The 21,469-nt window shown below is 37.9% G+C and overlaps 1 protein-coding gene across 4 annotated transcripts; it reads right to left on the minus strand.

The window, feature by feature from the left end:
* Window positions 1-284: 284 nt before the first annotated feature.
* On the minus strand, window positions 285-21,247 carry ikzf2 (IKAROS family zinc finger 2). Of its 4 annotated transcripts, none has more exons than XM_040027862.1 (9): window positions 21,043-21,247; window positions 19,669-19,751; window positions 18,312-18,358; window positions 13,733-13,834; window positions 10,767-10,955; window positions 9,785-9,952; window positions 6,839-6,976; window positions 6,358-6,486; window positions 285-5,443 (listed from the first exon to the last, which is right to left on the minus strand). In XM_040027862.1, exons 3-9 carry the CDS (start codon window positions 18,337-18,339, stop codon window positions 4,632-4,634), a joined length of 1,566 nt encoding a protein of 521 aa, XP_039883796.1. In that variant the 5' UTR covers window positions 18,340-18,358; window positions 19,669-19,751; window positions 21,043-21,247; the 3' UTR covers window positions 285-4,631. The 4 variants fall into 4 exon arrangements, with proteins under 4 accessions (XP_039883796.1, XP_039883795.1, XP_039883797.1 ...); XM_040027861.1 differs by lacking the exon at window positions 21,043-21,247 and adding an exon at window positions 20,649-20,934; XM_040027863.1 differs by lacking the exons at window positions 13,733-13,834; window positions 21,043-21,247 and adding an exon at window positions 20,649-20,940.
* Between the last annotated feature and the right edge of the window lie 222 nt (window positions 21,248-21,469).

Below are 21,469 nucleotides of genomic sequence, written 5' to 3' on the forward strand. Positions count from 1 at the left end.
TCTGGCGCTTGGTTAAAGTTCCAAAGTTTCCCAAAGTACAAAAAAAAAAAAAAAAAAAAAAAAAAAAAAATCACGTTACATTTATTTATTCAATTATTTTAAAAGATATATTACTACTTGGTGTTTAAGATGTTTTTGAGTTTATATAGAATTAAAACCAGTGATGAATGTCAGCATTTTATAGTCTGGGGCTTATTTATCTCTTTGTTTTTATTATTCATGGTTATGAAATTGGCCTTTTATAAGAATTAAACTGCACATTCAGTACACATAAAATCAATATATTTCACATATACTTTATTTTTTTATACTAGAAAGCAGATTTTGAAGTAGAGATACAGACATCGCTAAGAAAATTCTTTCTTCATATTCGGTACACTGTTCTATAGAATTAAAGCTATCGCCAAAGAACATGACTTTGGCTGATAAGATCATTCAAACACAACATAGTCTCAACATAGTCCCAGTGTCACCAATTCAACTGTCACCTGATGATCATTTGGTCTTTTGTGCGTTTCGATTTCAACTGTGAAAAACATTAGAATACCTTTACATATAACCAACATTGCAGGTGTAAGATAAACAATTCAAATTCAAACAATAAGAAAAGTGTGGAAGTTGAATAGTTTTCTAGGGATGTTTTCTGACCTTTAGGCTCTTTAATGTTGCATCAACAGATTTCAACATTCAATTTTTATCTTGCAATAAAGAATTTTATTTGCAAGTAAGGTACAGTTTGCATGTTTTGCAGAAAACAACACAGTATTATGTTTGTCTTCCTGTTTAAAAATGAATGAAATAGGCAAAGCAGTAAAACCATGTATAGAGAAGAGAGAAAGTCATGCCGTAAAATATACATTGAATTCTTCACAGCAGTGTGCCTTCATGTATGGTCACTGTTGAAAAAAGGGGCTTAAGAATACTCCAACTTCCTTCACCATATTCAGTGTTAAACTATTTTAAGTCAAGAGAAATGATCATAGAAATTAAATTCAATATGCATCTTTTTTTCATAAATAAATCACATATTTTAAGACTTAAAAATACACATCCTATGTAAATACCTGAGAGCCCTCATATCAGAAAGTTGGTATCGATATCAAAGTTGTTCAATCAGCACACATATATGGATAAATGTTCATTTTCAGTGCCAAAATATACACTGTTTGTATACTGTGTCTTAAAAAATACAATGCACCCGGAACCCTGCCTTTTACATTTTTTGTAAACATTTTTAAATAAAAAAAACACACAAAATTCACAAAACTATTTGCAACATTTCAGCAGAAAAATAGACATTTACCACACTGTACAAAAACATTCCCCCCGATCTGTAACAATAGCAATAATCGTTCAAGTAAAGTCCTCACTCACTAGGAAAGCTGACAGAAGACACTTTTTTTTGTTATGGTTTGTTTTTTTGTTTGTTTGTTTATATGGCTGCTTCAGTAAAGGAAAAAGAGTAAGTCAAGAATCTGTCAACAGATAAGTAAATAGTTGGAACTGTGATATACCTGTACCCCAAAGGATGTTACTAAATATAACCTGGAGAGTAAGTAACTAAAGAGTAACTAAAAAAACAAAAATAAAACAACAACAACAAAAACCCCTGTAATATATTATCCTACATTTAGTTTAAGCTCTGTTCTGTTCTGGGATAAGGAGAGAAAACCAAGGTATCCTTAACACAGATTTTATCACAGGATAAATAAACTGACTCTTTTTTTTCTTTTTTCTTTTTTTAAGAAAAAAAATAGGAATAATATGACAGAGGAATGTACAGAGTCAATATCACAGCTGCAAGATGTAAACAATTTCTAGTGCCAAAACTTTACAAATAGTAAGGTTTTATGCAAGCTGGGCACCATTTGCGCATGAAAAGAAGCAACATGTAAACAGAGAAAAAGCTGCCTTTTGATTACGAGTAGATACTGAACAAAAAGAAAAGTTCACTGAGTTTAGCCTTAGAGCATAATAGCCTGCTCATAATGTTAGACAATACATGTTTAAAACTAATAATGCCAACGGTTTTGTGAGTCCATTAAAAAAAGTACATGTTCATCAGGCAGCAGAGCAAAAACCGACACAGTCCTAATTTCCAGTGTCCTGCTTCAAGATTTTTCCCTCAAACAAAAGTCTAACTTTTGTTCTGACAATGATCGTTTGAAACAGTCACAACACTAAAAAATTAAAACTAGAAAACATTTGACATTTCTGCTTTAAAGAGACATAAAGTGCATGACCAACTGTACCAAGCACAGTCTTATCGGAGTCCTTTCACAGCAGAGACAGTAACTTTGAAAGAACTGGCTTTGACAATGTACTGCTAAATGATGGACAAGCGAGTTCGGAGGTTGTAATACTCCTACTCTATAGATTTGGGATGCTACAACTATCAGAAGAGCCTTCAGAGTAGTAGTACGTGGTACGCTTCTTTAACTCCGCCTCCTGCTCATGCTGTCTCTTTCTTGGTCCCCTTTGTAAAAGGTCATACATGAATTTGGTGACATTATGGCGATGCAAAGAGTAACATTCAGAGAATGAGGAAGAGGAACAGACATTAGTGTGTATCTGTGTGGGAGATGGGGCTTATGAGGAGCGGAGAAGGGGCAGCCTTAAACAAACAAGATCAGGTCGATAATACCATATTATCACATGACAATTTTAGGAATTTAGCCTTAGAAAAAAATACACTTCCCCATATTAGTCATGTCTACAAACAGGATGAAAGAATATATTACACACGCACAGACAGACAGACCATCCCAATTAATTCAAAAAGTGGATTAGATCAAAAGGAAAGGCATACAGTAAAGCACAAAGTGAGGTACAATAGAGAACATCCAGTGCTGTCACTTTGGTATCCACTGCCATAAAGAATCATACTGCAGCCAGGTAGTTAAATGACTTCAAGATTGTTAAGGGCTTCTATACCACCATCATGCTTTTTTTGTCCTCGTGGACAACATTTCTGACAGTTGTTTTTTTTTATACTCAAAGTTTAAGAATATAGCAGTGTACTCAAACTGTAAGCAACACAACGTCTGAGTCAACAGGACACAGTAGTATTCCGCAGAAGTACAAAGGAAATTAAAAAAGGTATTTGGACATCTTACCCTGAAAGTGTAGAGAAAGAAAACAATTGAAAAAAAGACGGCCTCGACTGAACTTTTAGAAGTCACAGATACAACAAGAATGACTAGGCAACAGTTTTTATGTTTAACTTTCAGAGTGATTTTTCTTACGTCCTCTTGCATTTAAATGGTGACTGATTATAACAGAGAAAAATATGTCTCAATATAAGCAACAATTTCAGTTTCATGAGCTATAAATAGGATCATTTCAAAATGTAAGACAAACTGAAATTTGTCTTACATAAATATTTGAGATAATTCATTGTTTCCAGTGCTCTGTTAAGCAACCTCAAGAACACATTAGACATTGTGCTTTTCAACATGTTTTTCTCTTAAACAGAGGAGAACACTTTTTTTCCCCAATCAAGATATTTCAAATATGTTTACCAGCTTAAACACTGCCCTAAAGTCATTTTCATATGTTGCTTTAGATAGTCTCTTTTTTATTTGGCAGGATTTTAAAATTACAAAATAGACAAGCCACCAACAGGAAGTTGGTGGTTTTCTTTATCTGCGCTAATGGTTCACAAATGCTTTACAAGCCCCTGAGAGATGGAAAAACATGGGTGGTATGATATGGTAAACTAAAACATGCACCATTTGCAGAGAGTTAAAGTAACATAATACAATAATAATGCCTTCAATATTTTCAACTGCTCATTATCAGATAGGCAGATAGCAATAGCTAAAAGACTCTCCTGAGCTTTTGCACAGGAAATCACATTGTTTATCATTGTTTATAATGATATGCAAGACAATTTACTCTGAATTACAAAATGTGATAAGGTGGTGTATATATTTATGGGGGCTAATAGCATTTTCTAAATCTAGGCAGCAATGCACTTGCATACCCACTGAGAATAGAACCAGAATGCATTCAGTATATTTACTAACATCTGATAGCATCAATGATCAAATTTTTATAAGTACAATAATGAATAAGTGCTACTATTTTGTCAAACATGGTGATGTTTTTTTAGTGACATTATACACCACCTGCAGCCTTGACGTTTGTCTAGTAATCTGAAACTGATTTTTATCAACCACACTGAGCCCACAGGGCAGAAACAAGTTCTAATATACCATCTATATGCATGCATTATGTCTTCAGAATGAAAACGGTTAAAAGCATGATGAGAGGGAAAACACAAAAGAATATACTTCAGAATAGACTAAAATGAAAAAAAGAAAAACACTTGTCAATGCCCTTTGACAGCTGCTCTAATATAGAATCTAGTAAGATTTTGAGAAAAAAAAAAAAGTCCTTCCTTTACATTAATCGCAATTAAATAGTACAAAATGTGTCTTTGGCCCATACCTTCATGTGATTGTTAAACTGTTCAGATTCGCAATAGTAGCTTAAAAAGAAAGTCTGTGATTGTGCTACACTTGTCTACAATGCCATTCAACAATGCAGTCTCAGAGGAGATAAGGACGGATATCAGGGTATTGCTCCTTTCACTTCTTTGTCTATCCCTCAATTTTCTACCCATCCTCTTACTGGAAGGTGTGTTCACCCCGTACTATGTGAGAGGAGAACTCATAGCGGTCCTTGCTCCGGTGACCACAGATGTTGCACTCCAGTGGATCTCTGTATCCGTGGCAACCCATGTGGATGGTGTACATGACATGGTCCAGGAAGAGCACTCGACAGTGCTCACACTGGAAGGCCCTTAATTCCTGGCCCTCCCGTCCAAACACCCGTATCCCTTCCTGGCTCACAGGCCTCTCTGTTGCCAGTCGCATTATCCCAACCCCGAATCCTGCCCCACTTCTAGGTGATGCATCTCTCATCCGCTCACCTGAAAAGACCACTGCTGGACTGCCACGAGACCTGAGGCCCACGGGGGCATTGCTGCCATGGTATCCCTGCCTTTCCTGAGGGCTGCTGCGAGCTGAGTCAGCAGATTCAACACCACTGTTGCTGGGTGACTCCTCTTGCCCTTGTTGGGGATGCTTACCTGGCCTTGTTAAACCAGTGGGGCCATTTGAGGTGGGATGACCGGGGAACTCATGGGGCTGAGGCGGCTGTGTTGGTAGTGTGTCACAGTTTCCTGAACGTTCTGTTCGTTGGCTCAGTGGCAGGACATGGGGGAAGAGTGGGTTCACAATAGGCACCACCTCAGCCATAGAAAGTGGAGGACCTGGATGTTGGAGCATGGGGCGTAGGGTGTCTGATCCCAGGTATGTGATGGCATTGTTGATAGCCTGGTCCATCATGTGGGGTGGCATCATTTCAGACTGCTTCTCATACTTAACAGCCATGTCATAGCTCATATCAGGATAGCTATAGCGAGGCATCTTTTCACCTGTAAACAGCAGAGTAGTTCATGACTGCATGTAAATAATGATGATGGCAATTTCTTGTTAAAATAAGATATATATATAGATGCAGCAGCATAAGTGGCAAAAATACTCTTATTTTTATCTTCAGTCAAGAAGGAAAATTAATATGTACAAATGCAAATACTGATTGTAATTTCCATTCTAGACAGTGAATGTTATGGCTTGGTGATATTTTGATCTTGTTTTTCACATTTTGTGCACGATGTTTGAGTCTAATGAGTGGAAAGCCCCATCCATCTACGACTGCAGTGTTTAACCCCTCGAGAACAGGGATGCGGTAAGCTGTTTTCTCTCGATAAGAGCAATGGCAAAGTTACAGGTGTACGTAACCACAGAGTGAAAAAAACACTTCCTTGCCTCTCAGTCAGCTTGCTCTAGTTGCTCAATCTCATCTTCTAATAGTGTGGCAAATTAAAAATAAACAGTAGGCCAAAGCTATTGTGTGATATTATATAATACTATATAATGCAAAACTACGGAACAAGGGGAAGACAAATCAAACTAAGCAAGCTCAAAAAATAAAATCGGGTAAGCTGATAAAAACAATAACATGTTATTAATGCTCAAGTAAAATCATTTGCAAGACTCCTATAAACCAATTAAATTAATCAATTCATTGTTGAACAATAATATATTTATATGATAACAACAGCATATAGGCATGCTTTGTAGGTCAGAGTCGTAAAAAAGATCACTGCATGCAGAACATAATACAACAAATTATTTCAGTTGGTACTTCAACTGCTAAACCCCAACCTCCTCCCTCTCCCACCCCACTCGTCTGAATAAAACATCATATGAAACATTTGTTTTTTATCTTCGTGGTAATTAGAGTAGTCGATTTGCTGACTATGTCTGAAATGCATGTATGACTCACCCACAAATTTCTGAGGTGTGGTGCTCTTCCTCTTGCCTACATTGCTATGCAGTCTTTCAATAACAGGTGGCCGATCAAAGGTAGCCATGGTGGGCTCTGGCATGGGCCTTGGCTCTTTTGGAACGTCACCTTAAAAGGAGTGAACAGGTGATAAGAAGGAGCACGAATACAGCTGGGTGTTTAAAAGGAAAAATAAATGAAGAAATGATCGTGTTTAGAATAAAAGTAAGATGAATTTTGCTTAGGGCAAGTGCAGCTTTACATTATCTTTATTTCAAAATCTAAATTAGATTGTGCTGTTTGCAAAATAAATAACTTATCTGAGTATTTTGTAAGTATACTCAGATAGCATAAGTTGCGCAAAATAATATATCAGTCATTAGTGCTTAATGGTAAGGATTATTTCCAGTTCATTCAAGAATTAACTTTACTGTATTATATGTACGTTTACTGGTTTCAATTCTAGTGAATTTATTTTTACCTGTGTAAGGCCCACTGTTGACATTAGGATCCAAGCCGATACCCTGCAGGTAACCATGGCAACGCTCTTTATGTTCCTCTAAAGATGTCCGCTGTTTGTAACTCCGCCCACAGTAGTTACACTTGTGCGGTTTGCCGACTAAAAGCAAAAACATTCAATCGTGAGTCTATTAATTTCATTCATCGCTGTAGACAGAGAGTGGGCAGTATCCAGTGCCGCAGTATTTAGGTGGTGCGTAGTAGTACACACTGTGAACAGTAAGTAGTACAAACAAACCAAAACCAAGCTTCTGAGATCATGGAGGTTCCACTACTAGTGTGATTCCACACAACTATTGCCAGACAGAAACACAAGTTGTGGGCGACCAAGACTGTTGCGCCATAAAGTCTGCATTTCAAAACGCTTTGGTCTGTGCAGCAAACTCCCACTGCAGAGGCATAGCATGAGTAAATAATGGAATTGATCATGCATCCCATTGTGGCGGTAGGAAACTAACTCCAGGTTAAACTGCTATGGAGGTGGAGTGTGATTCATTGTTCTATTTAATTAGATTCCTTCCTACGAAGAAAAGTGAAAATATAAAGACTCATTCTTTACATCTGTCTTGGTCCACTCATTTCCTTTCATACGTCACGTTTGCTTCAACAAGCATTCAACACACCAATGAATTATTGGAGGTGATTTCTGTTGTTTAAAGAAGTTATTGTACACCATCCGGGCAGTTAGTTATCAGCTTACTTGTGATCAACATGAGCTGTTTCCATACTGACATGTAAGTTGAGTCAAAAATGGTTAAAAAAAAAAATAATTGCAACATGCTTCAACAAGCGAAATCCCAGACACTGCAGAGGGAAAGATCTGAGTCCTGCGTCAGAGTATTCTCAAAATTAGAATGACTCATGAAGTGAACTGAAGACCACAACAGCTAACCAATATGACAAACATGGCACCTTTAGCCAAGTGATGTAGACTCATGGTGACAGTATTACTAGAAGAAGATGTGATCCAGTGCTCTTTTCACTGTGAGAACAGAGAAACCCAAAACCTTTCGCTTTGAGCATGGAGGTTGTAACACACATACGAGCAGTCACACAAACTACACACACATTTAGAGCTAGGTGACAGTTCACATGTTAACAGAAGTACTCTTTCTCACATAGAAAAGGCGAGTGGAGTTATTAAAAAAAAGAAAAGTTTCCAAATGTTACGCTGTCTGTGCTGGACTTTTCCTTTTGATGATGTGAATGAAATAAAACCCACTTGTTACACAATGACATGACCAGTCATGGCCAATCTTACATTTCTTGTGTGAATCATTTAAAAGAATAATAGTTTTTTTCTGCCGTATATGTCATTCAGTACTTCTGTGGTCTGTGAATGACACTGTATGGGCTGAACTTGAAACTGGGGTTTATTATCTTTTTTTTCTGAGTATGAACAGTTACAAGAGTACTGCATAATGACAAAAGGTTTCAATATTATCAAAGTGTGGGTAGTGTGGAAGTGTGGTGTATATGCAGGGTCATCTCAGCAATATTCATTTTGGTAATGAAAGAGTTACTTCAAAATGAAACGTCATCATGGAAATAATTGCCTTTGCTTTCCAGCCGTGCGGTACTCTAACAGTGGAGTAGGCAGTATTCAGTCAACAAGACTCACTCCCTTGTTCTCAGTGGCTATACAGATTCTCACTCACACTACATAGGCTTCATTACTTTTTCATATTTATATAACCACCCACACACAATCTTGCACAGATGTTGAGTGGACACATTACAGGTGCTATTCTTATTCATGCAAACGGTCCACTGTGAACTCAGACCCACTTTATTGACGCCATCTGGATAATAAATAAAAACCTGTTTGAGTTTATACCTTAAATAATATAAAACCCTGTCACCTGATTTTCCTGCATTACTATTTTACCAATCAACTGTGCCTGAATGAAAAATGTCATCTTCCAGTATAAGGTTTAATCTAGCCTTTGTCTTCACTGTCTCTCACCGTAGTCTTCCGTTTTCATCATCTGACCTCTCTGTCAAAGCTTTGGATTTCTCTTTTCTTTCTACCTGTTCTTCCTGGCAGGGCACCAAACCACAAATGCCAGGATTCCAATAGTCGTATAATGAATAGTCCCCGAACACAGAGAGGGAGGGAGTCAAGATTACACACGTCGGTCAAATATCCAAATCGATGTTCGGAAGAGTCAAATTTAATATCTACGAAAGGACAAACAAATTCAGATCAACAGAAGTGTAACCAAAAAAATGGTAATGAAGGTAGGTGACAAATGTGACAAAAATAAATAAGATGTGTGTAAAGGAATCATGTAAGTAAGGGTTTCTAAGAGCAAAATTACACCTACACACACACAAAACTGTACATAAACACATGGGCATACACATAAGCACAAAAGTTAGCTTTAACAAAGAGAACTATATATGAGTAAACCCTGCGGGGCATCACAGACAGAAATGACGGTATTGTCTGACCTTGATTTCAAAGGCGCAACAAAAGGGAGAGCACATCCTCATATAGGAAAGTGGGTTACAGTTGATACAGCCAGCACTCCCCATGTGTTTCTCAACAGACAGATAGTTTCCTCCTTAGCGACTAAGGAACAGCGTGTTTCTTGGTACCTAACCACAAAGCACTCACTGTGCCGTATATAACACGCAGATAAAAAGAAGACATAATCTATCTAAAAGACAAGGTATGGCCTCACCAGCCAGCATAAATACTACCTAAGAGGTTAATAGTATGTTGAAAGGGTTTGGGCTTTTTTAAATAGTGTACCTCAATATCGAATGCTTATGTCGACTGCATATATATCTATATATATATATAGATATATATGTAGATATATATACACACAAAGTCTCTTCTGGTTAGCACAAGTGGGCAAGTAAAAAGGGAAGAAAAGGGGCTGAGGAGGAGAACACTTACCAGCATGAGTGCGCAAATGACCAGTGAGGGCATCGCGCCTCCGGCAGGCGTAGCTGCAGAAGGGGCATTTGAAGGGTTTTTCACCTGTATGGAGTTTGATGTGTCGTAGCAGGTTTCCCTTCTGGGTGAACGACACACCACACTGGTTGCACTGGAACGGCCTGTCTCCTGTGAGTTTCATGAACAGGAAGTCAATGCCACAATCACTGTGGATATTTTTTTGAAAGTATCAACAAGCCTAAGAAGACACTGTTTATAACTGGATTTTCTTTTCCTTAATATTTTAAAATATGTCATTTGAATTATTATGACATGGTATTTGACTCTTTGAACAACTTGGTAGTTGCCAATGAACAACAAACAAAATAATTATTCAGTACAGCTTCTGACCGTGATAATACATCACATAGTTACAACACAAAAACTTGATAACATGAGCGTAGTGTACTTGCGACTCTCTTCTGGAAACTCTTAAGGAATCAAAAATATATTGTAATCAGCATTAACATTAGCATTAAATATACTTTTGGCTGAAGTAAAGTTACAAATACAAGTGTTACAGTGTCTAATACACAAGCACATATATGTATGGACTACTTTAGACTACTTTTAATCTGGAGATGAAAAACAGAAATATGACCTGTGACAACCAGAGTACTCATGGCGTCAACTGAAACCTGTTGCGGAGGATTCCAAGGATATTTTTTTCCCTTGATAATAATTCCAAGACACGGCTATTGTTTCAACCAAAGAAAAAAGAAAGAAAGACGGCAGTCCACACCCACTGTCGAGGAAAACAAATGGTTTCTGACTCACTCTAAAGGAGTGGAAACTGCTGGTTCCCCTGCTGGTTTAATGGTCGGAACAAGATAAATTCTTTGTGGATCATTCATCTCCAAAGTGTTTTATAAAAGATATGTCAATTATGCTAAAAGGTTTATTTAAAAACCTTTAATGCCATTTGGAAAAACAAAATGAGTACCGTTTGGTCGATTTCCTGATTCGGCTGTCACATTTGGCCCAGATAACCCATCCTGTACGTTGCTTGGGCTGCCACTCATGGATTCCTCTAGTGCTACTCCTTCTTCCCCTGTTTGGCCTATTTCTTCCACTGCTGGACTTCTGTTGTCAGACTCATCCATGATTTCTTCTTCTTGCTTAATTGTCAGTTCTGAAAAAACAAAGCATAGTACAATCCTGATGAGCCTGATGGCACGGCAAATGTTAGGTGTATAGGAGAGTTAAAAATCTACTTTTACTATACAAATCCTGTCCACAGCAATCATGAACCATACCCAAACCCAGGCTGGCTACACAACTCTGTCAAAGGTAAATATGCATTACAATAAATTTGGTCAGATTGAATTGTAATGGATGGAGATGAACTAGGTGAAGGTAAAGGTTGAGCCACAAGGCCGAGTCACTTCTGTAAACTGAATTGGAGTGCAACGGGCTGATTTAATCTGTGTTGGACTTGCTATGTACTGTAGACAAAATGAATACAGGCTATAGAGATAGAGAAGATTAGAGGTACAGAATATAAATAAAAATAATTTAAAAAAATCAAAATTAAAATTAAAAACATTTTTACATACCAACTGATCTCATAGATAGCATTGACTTGACATGGTGACAAGAAGAGACAGAAAGGGGAAAAAAAAGAATAAAACAGGCTGGTCTAGTTTCTGGCTGTCCCTGGGAAGAAAGGGAGTGCCAGAGGCCTTCTCTGGCTGCTGCTCACTAGCAGTGGGAGACCGGCTGGATGGCAAAAGCAAAATATTGTGTAATATTATGAGTGCATCTGTGTGTGTGCGTGTGCGCATGCGTGCATGTGCGTGCACCGGTGCGCATGTGCATGTGTGGGTCTGCATGCTTCTGCATGTATGTGTGTCTGAATCTGAGCTGGCGGGAAACTTATCACTTAGTTTCTAGTTATTGGTTACAAGCATTTAGCAATAAATTAACATAAAAATACTAATTGTAATATTTTTCTAAGGTCTTCTACTCTTTATAGAATAAAATCAACAAACTCAACACAGCAAAACATTATCACAAAACATCATCTTCAGTCATTTAAACATAAACGCTATCTTAAATACGCCATGAACAAGCACAATAAAGTGTTTACATTTATAGTTTATTACATTTGATATCTTTGATCTCTGTACATCTGTCATATGTAGCAATATCAAAGTAATAAGCACAGGGGTCAGTTAGCTTTTGTTGTGTAAATTATATTTTTAATTAAAAAAAAATCACATGAGCCTGCAGTGCTTTAAAAAACATTCAGGCACTACATAAAATCTTGTAAATAGCTTTTGGGGCTTTATATGTTGCACAGGCAAGGAGTATACATTATCCAACTACAACTAAACAATCCTGGCTATCTTATTATGGGATTTTATAAAAATCAATAATATAAGCATATGTGGTTGGATTACTAAAGCCTCCCATTAGACAGCAGTTAGTAATTGTTCTCTTTGACATGAAGTTAATTCTCACAGGCCAATATGAGATATGCATAAATGTGGTCATTGCAAGTGATTGAATCCATGCATATGCATACAAAAACAGCATTGTTCAATCTAATATTGTATGTTTTTCAATGCCACAGTTTGTACAGGAGAACACTTATCCCAATACCCAAGTTGCAATCGAGCCTGTCTTCGACAGCTGTATCCTGGCAACACGGAGCAGACCTGAACGTCCTTGCTATTCAGCTCCTTGCATCTTTACATCTGTCTCTCCAGTGTGGCAGAGTGGAATGCAAAGATTGGTCAGATGAGGATACGCTTGAAACAATCCGCATGACAAAAACAGCTAGGAAAATCATCTAGATACTGTTTTCATAATTACTACGTCTCCGTTCAATTTGTGAGTTATCTGAATTTTCATATAGTGAACAGAAAACCTAGAATCATGATCACTACTGATTGAGAAGGTGACCGAACCCCAAAAAAGAAATTCAGGCATCCCTCAATCTGTCATGTAGTCAGCTAGAGTGTAATCAGCGCATAACACAAATATAACCCCTGTACGGTTTCTGCTTTTGCTTGCAAGTTTAAGAAATTTGGCGCCAAAATTTGTACCCCTTTGTGCTTATTGTCAGTATATGATGAGTAGTAACACAACTCTTTTGAAACAAAACCTCAAATGGCAAGCATGTTAAGCAACTGAGACGATGACAACAGCTCTTATTGGTGAAAAGTATTTCCCTGTGAAAACCATTGCACAGCCCACCTCCCTGCATCTCTAAACATGTGGGAGATAAGCTTCCCCTTTTTTTCACTGAGGTCCCTTGTCTTACTTTGTTTCCCCTTTTCTTACTTTGCTGCTTCACAGTGACACTGCTAGAGATGATCTATAGATATAAGTCAGTAGGCTGAAAGGAACCAAGCAACACTTCAGACCAAGTGCAACATGATATAAGATGCAACAGGGCACATTGTTTGCACGCAAGCTTTTACTGTGTAATCTACAGCCACTTCTGGTAACGCTGCTTTCGTCTTCAAGTATATTTTATTCGATAATTTTCTCACGAAGCTTCTCAAATTTAAGACAAGAATGTCATTCTAGCTTCATGCTTTGGATGGCTTTTCCTCCACTTTTTTACAATTTAAAGTTTCCACACAAATCAAATGAACATGTGTTCCATGCAAGATACCAGAAATATTATCACAGGCATCTGTTTTCTGATCTGCTCACATCTGCCATGGTAATTTACCTGGCGCAACCAATTATAAATGTATCAGTTATGTATTCCATAGTTACTGATGGGAAACAGAGTATTCTTTGTTTCCTTGCAAAACTTTTTTTGTGAAAAAATATCTTAACGCATAGCCAACCTGAATCACCTAATGCTGATTTTTAATGATAAGCTGCCTCTGCTCATTCTACAGCTGTTCTTGGAAGACTGCAGAAATGTGTATCTAATAACTGAGCACTCACCACCAGGGGAATTAGGACCCTGAGGAACTGTCTCTCCATTAGGTGCTGATATATCCGCCAACATTCTCGAGTTCTCCTTACCAGGAGAGCATTTGCCGTTACCTGGGAGACACAGAAACACTGCAATCTGCATTGTGCTGTAGAATACGGTACTTGAACAACAAATGCCACTGTTATGTGAAAAACGCCAGTTTTCTTGATTGTGTTAAATATGCAACTTATTGGTTATGTTACATCAAAAGGTTTCAAAGACTGAGGTTAAGATTGAGAAAGTTGCTGTTGAGAAAAATAAATGGTGTTATTGAGGATGACATTAGAGACTGTGACAGCAAAATACCAGACCTTACCGCATGCTTATTTCTGGTCTATGATCTTAATGCAGGTAAATATAGTGACAATAGAACAGAAATAAATATAATGTCTCGATTTGACATACTGAATAAGATGAAGAAGCCTTCTGCTGCTTGCCTTCTCAGATTGAAAATGATTAATTTCTTCATACTCAGATCTATTTCAAGACCTATTTTGAATAGTCATTAAGGTAGTCAACATCCAGAATGCAAAACCAAACTACCCAAAAGTTTTTACCCACCTATGTGATTATAATGTTCAGCAAATGTAGATCAAATTGCATTCTCTCAGCAGTTTGTACAGAACTCGGGCTATGGATAGCCCGGTGTCCACTCAGAGGGAGAGCAAACCAATCCCTTATCCTCTTACAGCATGGCCCCATCAGGGTCACTAGAACAATGCAGTAGCAACAGGCAAACACCCCTTCTGACCCCTTAGGAGCCACAGTGAGAAATACTGTAAAGTATCCATTGTGGTGTCACCACACTATCAGTCCGATTTAAAAAGGATAGCTGCAGCTATGGAATCTCTGTAAAAAATCAAAAGAATATGATAGATGCTTCCTGTGAATTGCTACAATGGTGCACTGTTACAATTTGTTTTTTCTGAATATGTCTAAAGTGACCCCGCATACATGAAAAAAGAAATCTGTGTCAGATCTTTTCTTTCTTTGACAGCTCCTCTTAACTTGACAAGCTTTTTCTGTGGCATTGTTCCATTGTAGTTACAGCCTCACTGAGTGGGGCTTACTGGGAGATGCTGTCCAAGACACAATCCCTGGGCCTAGGCTCAGGTTGCACAGGTTGGGGTTGGAGGAAATCTCAGGTGACCAACGTTGGCTATCCCTTGGCAATACTGTCCTGGAGACAGGAGTGGCCCAGATTTGTCATGGAGGATTTTCCATTACTGTAACAGATGCTGTCAGACACCTAACAGTACCATGGTAATCTAGGTAATCCCAAATCTATCTATCTATCTATCTATCTATCTATCTATCTATCTATCTATCTATCTATCTATCTATCTATCTCAATCCAGTCGCATGCAGCAATTCAATGTATATGTATATATTGCATGACAACCTGCTAAAATTTAAACTGAGCATCAGAATAGGAGAAAAAAAGTGATTTAAGTGACTTTGAACACAGTATGTCCAAAAAAAAAAAATCCAGCGAATGGCAGTTCTCTGTAAAAAATGTTTTGTTTTATGACAGAGGTCGGAGGACAATGGCCAGACTGCTTCAATCTGAAGGAAACAGTAACTCAAATAACTACTTGTTACAACAAGGTATGCAAAAGAACATCGCTGAGTGCACATCATGTTAAACGTTGAAGCAGATGGGCTACAGTAGAGTAGAAGATGACACTGGCTGCCATTCTGTTAGTTGAGAACAAAAAACGGAGGGCTAGAGTTTAAACAGGCTAACCACAACTCGACAACAAATGATTGGAAAGTTATAGGTTTCAATTTCTGCCTCAGTACTCAGATTTATAGGTTGCGATTTCATTTGAACAACATAAAAGTGTGGCTCCATTCTGCCTTATATCAGTGACTCAGGCTGGTGGTGGTGGTGGTACTGTGATGGTGGGGAATAATTTTTTTAGCACACTTTGGGCCCTTTAGTACCAATTGAGCATTGTTTAAATGCCACTGTCTATCTTGGGATTGTTACTGACCATTTCCATCCATTTATGACCACAGTACATATCACAAAGCTGAAATCATCTCAAACTGGTTTCTTGAGAATGAAAATTGGTTAACTGAACTGAATCCAATAGAATCCCCTTGAAATATAAATCTATATCAATCTATACATAGATACATAGATATCACAACCAGTGAATTTGCAGACACAAACTTTTAACGTTTTACTGGCTGATAGATAATACATTTGGGATGGGTAAATAATAGACTCAGACACACACGTATGCTTTCATGGACTGAGGTTTGCGTTGGTGCCCCTGGTTTGCTGAGTCAAATCTGTATGAACAGATTAGGATATCAAACACTTTAATCTTACAGAAGAAAATGGTCTTTGAGTAATATACAAAATTGACATGATTTAATGTGTTGGCAAATGGAAAGGAACAAATGTGTACACATGAAACTTGTAGGTGTAATAATTGCTGACTTCACTAACACACAGTGAGCATAGCTTATAAAGTCCAATCATTGTCCCAGGATAGCAAATGGAATTTCTGCTCTTATAATTTGTTTTAAGTGTCAATATCATACATACTTATTTAATTTGTCAAATATAGGCAATTTCTGAGTTTTATACCAGCAACACATTTGGAAAAAGGAAGATCGGGGACAACAAACGGCTGGAGAAGACAAGCTATTACGAACATCCCAGATTAGTTGGACTCCCACAGAAGTAAAGATGGGGAGGTTTTTCACTTACAAAATCCTACATCAATAGTTGTTGAAAGACCTACAGACTCTGGAGAAATCTGTTCGCGTGCCCAGAGGAAATCATTATATAATCTCAGGATACTACTGAAAACCACTATCACTGTGGAACACAGTTCAGCAACATTACTATGCAAAAAAAACTTAAAAAAGTAAAATTAAAAAAAAGTGTTGCCTATATAAACAAGATTTAAAAACACTAGCACTTTGTTTGGACCTGAGTTCATATAAGATGGACAGAAATGAGATGGAAAACTGTCTTGTGTGCCGTTCCAAAGCAAAACCATATGGGGATTCATAAATGCACACGGCATTTCTTACAATGAGTGTTATACACAGTTTTCTGCTTTTAGTTTTCTTTTGCAGCATAACCATAACCAGCATCTTTTGCAGAACAGACCTTGCTTATATCAGCAAATCGATACCACACGACATTCTGTACTTATGACAACAGCGAGGCTTTGAAGTAAAAGAGGCTTGATGCTAAGTTAAGAAGGCTGCAGATAAAAATAAAATAAAAAATAAACAGTTAAAAGATTTTTTAAAACGCAAACAAAGCATCGAGAAAGTTGCGTCTTTTATCTAGCAAGACTAGAAAGGCATTTTTTTATTGTATACTAAATGGTTATGAGTAGTGTTAGCAGAAGTCGGGATGCAACACAGAGGTAAACATGTCCCTTTCCTAAATTATTTGAAATATGTTGCTGCCATAAAGTTCGAAATTAATCTATGTGTCTTAAAACAAACAAATACATGAGAACAATATAATGTCTCCCTTTTACGTTTTAACGTTTGATATGTTGTCTTTGTATTTTTTTTTAAACGTAGGAATTACAAACCACTACACTAAATTTTTTTGTTATATTTGTAACATAGTTTCCCAGAGATTTTGGAAAACGTGTAAACAGAGTGTTTATATGTAACAGGGGATGCTAAGAATTAGTGTAGTAGGGTAACTGTGTACATGTGGAAGAGTATTGAGTGAGACTGTGATGATGTGTGACATAAAGGTAGACTACTTGACCTAAATTTTCACCCACAGTACACAGTGCCTCGCCAAACCTAGGAGAAAGTCAAAATATATGGGAGCAATGACAATTTCCATCTAGTATCCTCCAAAGATGTATGCCTTTTGAAAGATATATAATTATAAAAATATTATTTCAGAAGTGACGCACCGACAGGCAGGGAGAAAAAGAGCCTCCATTTCTTTTTTCCACCTCCAAGACTATTCGCCTGTGTGTTCCTGCAAGCGCAAACCCCAAATGAAGACCTAAAAGTCCCCACAGATCATCAACAACATGCTACCTGTTTTGAAATATGCACACCAAAGCGAAATACATGGTGTGGGGGGGGGGCAGGGAAGATATTCAAGAGACCTGCCCAAAGGAAACCAGCAAAGGGCAATGGAGCACCACAAAGCGCATATCCAGTATCTGCTGCGTTCAACAGGATGTTGCTAATGCATTTTCTCTAACTTTAAGGGGTGAACAGGAAAAAGGCTGCACTTGGGGGAAAATCCCTTAAAATGTTGTGTTGTGATTGCAAAAATGTTTTGGGGTTTTCTTTGTCTTTTATTTTTTCATGGTTTAAAAATAAATCAAATAAAAATCAAATAAAAATTGTTGGATTCACTGTGAAATTCAAAACCACTTTTTAAGGTGAATGTTCTCATAACGATGCAATCATTATTATTCTCATATTCAGTAGAATATAAACATGCATTTGAATATATGCGTTATAGTGTGTCCTTGTTTATAATGTATGGGTCACAGTGTCAATTGAATGTAATAAATAATACATGTAAAGACTTACTAGTACGATAGTCTTCGGAAGTCTCCATTTCTAGGGCTCTGGGAGTGCTGCAATAGAAAATTGAGATATTACTGCAACGTTTACATTATTAATTTGCCTTAATTCTTCATTTGTTTAATGATGAAGACGAACAGATAAAACTAAGTGACACAATGAATGATCACGTAAACCTGCACGATCAAAGCAATGCATGTGCAAACTAACTGCAATTCACAGCAGCTACAAAGCTTTGTGTGTATAACTTCCACTCTACAGAAGTTTAATACAGCAACAATAGGTCTGTGCTGTTTTCTTTTTAGAGAAGTAGTCATGTATATTTAGCAAGTTACCCTGTGAACTATTTTAAATGTGTGAACAGCCGTGTTTTAGTTTCACATGCTACACTGAAAAGAGTGCTTGTCTAAAAAGAAGTTGAATTGTTGATTTCATGGTTCCTTTATTCACCTCTTTCCACGAAATTACATAATCATTGTACAAACGTTATACATTTCACCTATCTTTATTTCAGGTTAAATGAACCCCTCAACTATTTGAGTGAATAACAAAACGGGCAAGGGAAGATGAACCAAAATGTGCACCATGCTGACAGATTAATCACTAAAATTTATTACGTTACAATTTGAACTTTGGTGCCAAACAAAGTGACAAAGCAACCAACACAATAAGTGGCATCGCCTCAAAACGAAACACAAGGCATTCAACTTTCTAGAAGGGCAGTGTAAGGCACGCTCTGTTTTTAACTGAGTGTTGGTGTAATGGGGCACATATGAATAAGTTGTAATGGGATTTCTTATTTTTATATGTTAGAAACTGAAGAAGTTTGGTTCAATCGTTATCACTCAACCTCCTTTCATTGCTGAGTTTAAAAATGTTATAATTAAGAAATACAAAGTGACTTTATAATCATTAGAATTTGGAAGCACATTACAACAACAATTCTGATATTATTTAAACGTGTGGAGTGTCACAACAACATTACATTGTATCACTGCACAGCTGCTGGCTTCCTTGAAGAACATACAACTAAGCTCTTAAATAATGAGAAAAGAGGGCAAGACAAACGCAGAATCCACATCCCCTTTTTTCATTTCCCATGATTAGATATTAGATACTCTAATAACAGTTTACTGGTGAAAAGAAGTCAGCCACAATTTTCTCAGTACATACATGAGACCTCCTCTTAGCTACATGGGGGTAATCTTTGGCCATTTCATAGTCACAGCAACTAGGCATAGCCATTTCTTTTAAACAGTGATTATTTATATACGATAAGCCACTAAAATTAAAAGTGAAACGTGAAAGTAAAACAAGAAAGTAATGTGGAGTGAATAAAATATATATATATTCACATAATTACCTTCAAGAGTCTCCCTTGTGCAAAAATTAGTTGGTGCTTTCAGTCAAGGACGGAGGAGGGGGTGGCAAGGTGTCTCCACCTCCCTTTAATGAAACAAAGAGTAAAATATGCCTATTTAGTCCAGGGATGTCTCAATACGAAAGAAAGTACTTCTTTTTAGATCGACACGTCTCATTAGCAGTCCACTAAAAGCGAAAAACATCCTCTAATTCACATGAGTCAGCTCAGAAAAAATCATTGGAAAGTTGAGGAGGTGCGCGTCGATAGTGTCCTACAGGTGAATGTCAAAAGCTTCTTCTGCGTGCGTCCCGCACAGTTTTCCACATTAAAAAAAAAACGACACTCGCGCTGCCCCACCAAGTTATACACTCACTGGATGTGACTGTAAAGCATTCCATTAGAAGTCGCACGACTCTTGTCTTACCCCGTGGACTTTTGCAGTAGGAACAAAGAAGTGGAAAACTCAACAAGTTGGTAAGGAAAGAAAGAGAAGGATCAAACTGGATCCACCGGTTCCTAAGGAATTAGCCATAGCGACAGGGAGCAGCCAAGCTATTTTCAACAACCAAAGGACTGGAAATCCGCGGGTAATGATAATAGGCAATGATAAAAAGCTACTGTGGAGATGTGACTCAAGGTCAAACCGGTAGAGCTTCATCTGTTTTAACTGCTGCTGCTGCCAACAATAGGAATAATGTGATGTAGTGGCAAACTAAACGGCGGATAAAGTCGACAACACCAATGCGTCCAAACGCTAGCCAACGTGGGGCACTGTCCCATCAGCGATAATAATAAGTTAAATTATCAGTTTCCTTTTTAAATAAAGGCCTTCCACTTTGAAACTACTTCCTACTTTGTCTGCACGATTACTTTAGGAAGCCAAAAATATTCAAACTAAGAAAAACAGCAAAAAGGCAAGAAAAGTGTATTTTGCAGATCATCAGGCAAGTTAAGTAGTAAGCTAAGGACAGAGTGCATACCTGGCTGGCAACAGCGCATCTCTGGAAATAACCATCAGCTGCAAAACCGTAAAGCGACTTTTTGTTCTTATAGTGGCAACGCGCTGTTTCTCGTGTTAAGTGATTTTTGCTGGCTGTGTAGCCTGGAAGGCTCGGAGCTGACTGACAGCTGCAATTCAACAGGTTATCCGATCACCGCAGTCTACAGCAGAGCCCGTCTGGCTTTCCATTCATCAGACAGACGCTCCTTGTCTGCCTTTGCTGCAGACATGCGCCCCTAGCAGCTCTGAAGCGTCTGTAGCCAATTGATAGCCGAACGAAATTCAATGGCTATATCAAAGCAGTTACCTAGTTCAAACAGGAAACCGATTCACGCACTAAGGTTTCTCCCGCGCGCTCTCTTTTTTTAATTTACCTTAAACACGTAGGAGTTTATATAATCCCATGAACTTGCACACTGATCCAGACTGAATGTCTCGGCTTGAAACGGAATTCATTCTTGTCCGACATCTAACATGCAGCGCGGACTGACAGGTATGGTTCCGCAGCGGCAGCAAAAGCAACAGTTGTTACATCCACCACTGACTTCCTCTTCCATCTCCTCCACAGACAACCAGCACGAGCTGCTATTCTGGGAACTTGGTCTGACACAGAGAAACGGATCACAGAGTGTGGACCCAGTCTGCCTCCCTGCTCGGCAATCGATTAGGTTACAAGGGGCCTCTTATTTCTAAGGCTGTTGCCAGATTATATCCCTGTGACGACAAAACATAAGTGGTCTATTGGGGGTTACCGTGTACTCAAGGGACATGTAAAGTGACCACATGTTATATATATATATA

Source organism: Simochromis diagramma, unplaced genomic scaffold (assembly GCF_900408965.1).
Source record: "Simochromis diagramma unplaced genomic scaffold, fSimDia1.1 OVJJ01000343.1, whole genome shotgun sequence".
Taxonomy (NCBI): Eukaryota; Metazoa; Chordata; class Actinopteri; order Cichliformes; family Cichlidae; genus Simochromis; species Simochromis diagramma.

Bases quoted from the DNA above. Each gene is read 5' to 3' on its own strand.
- ikzf2 (XM_040027860.1), bottom strand. From the start codon at position 13,865: ATGCAGATTGCAGTGTTTCTGTGTCTCCCAGGTAACGGCAAATGCTCT. The intron at 10,956-13,732 runs GTGAGTGCTCAG...TTGTTTTTTCAG, and splicing joins GGGTCCTAATTCCCCTGGTG to AACTGACAATTAAGCAAGAA. The intron at 9,953-10,766 runs GTACTCATTTTG...TGAAACTCACAG, and splicing joins ATCAGGAAATCGACCAAACG to GAGACAGGCCGTTCCAGTGC.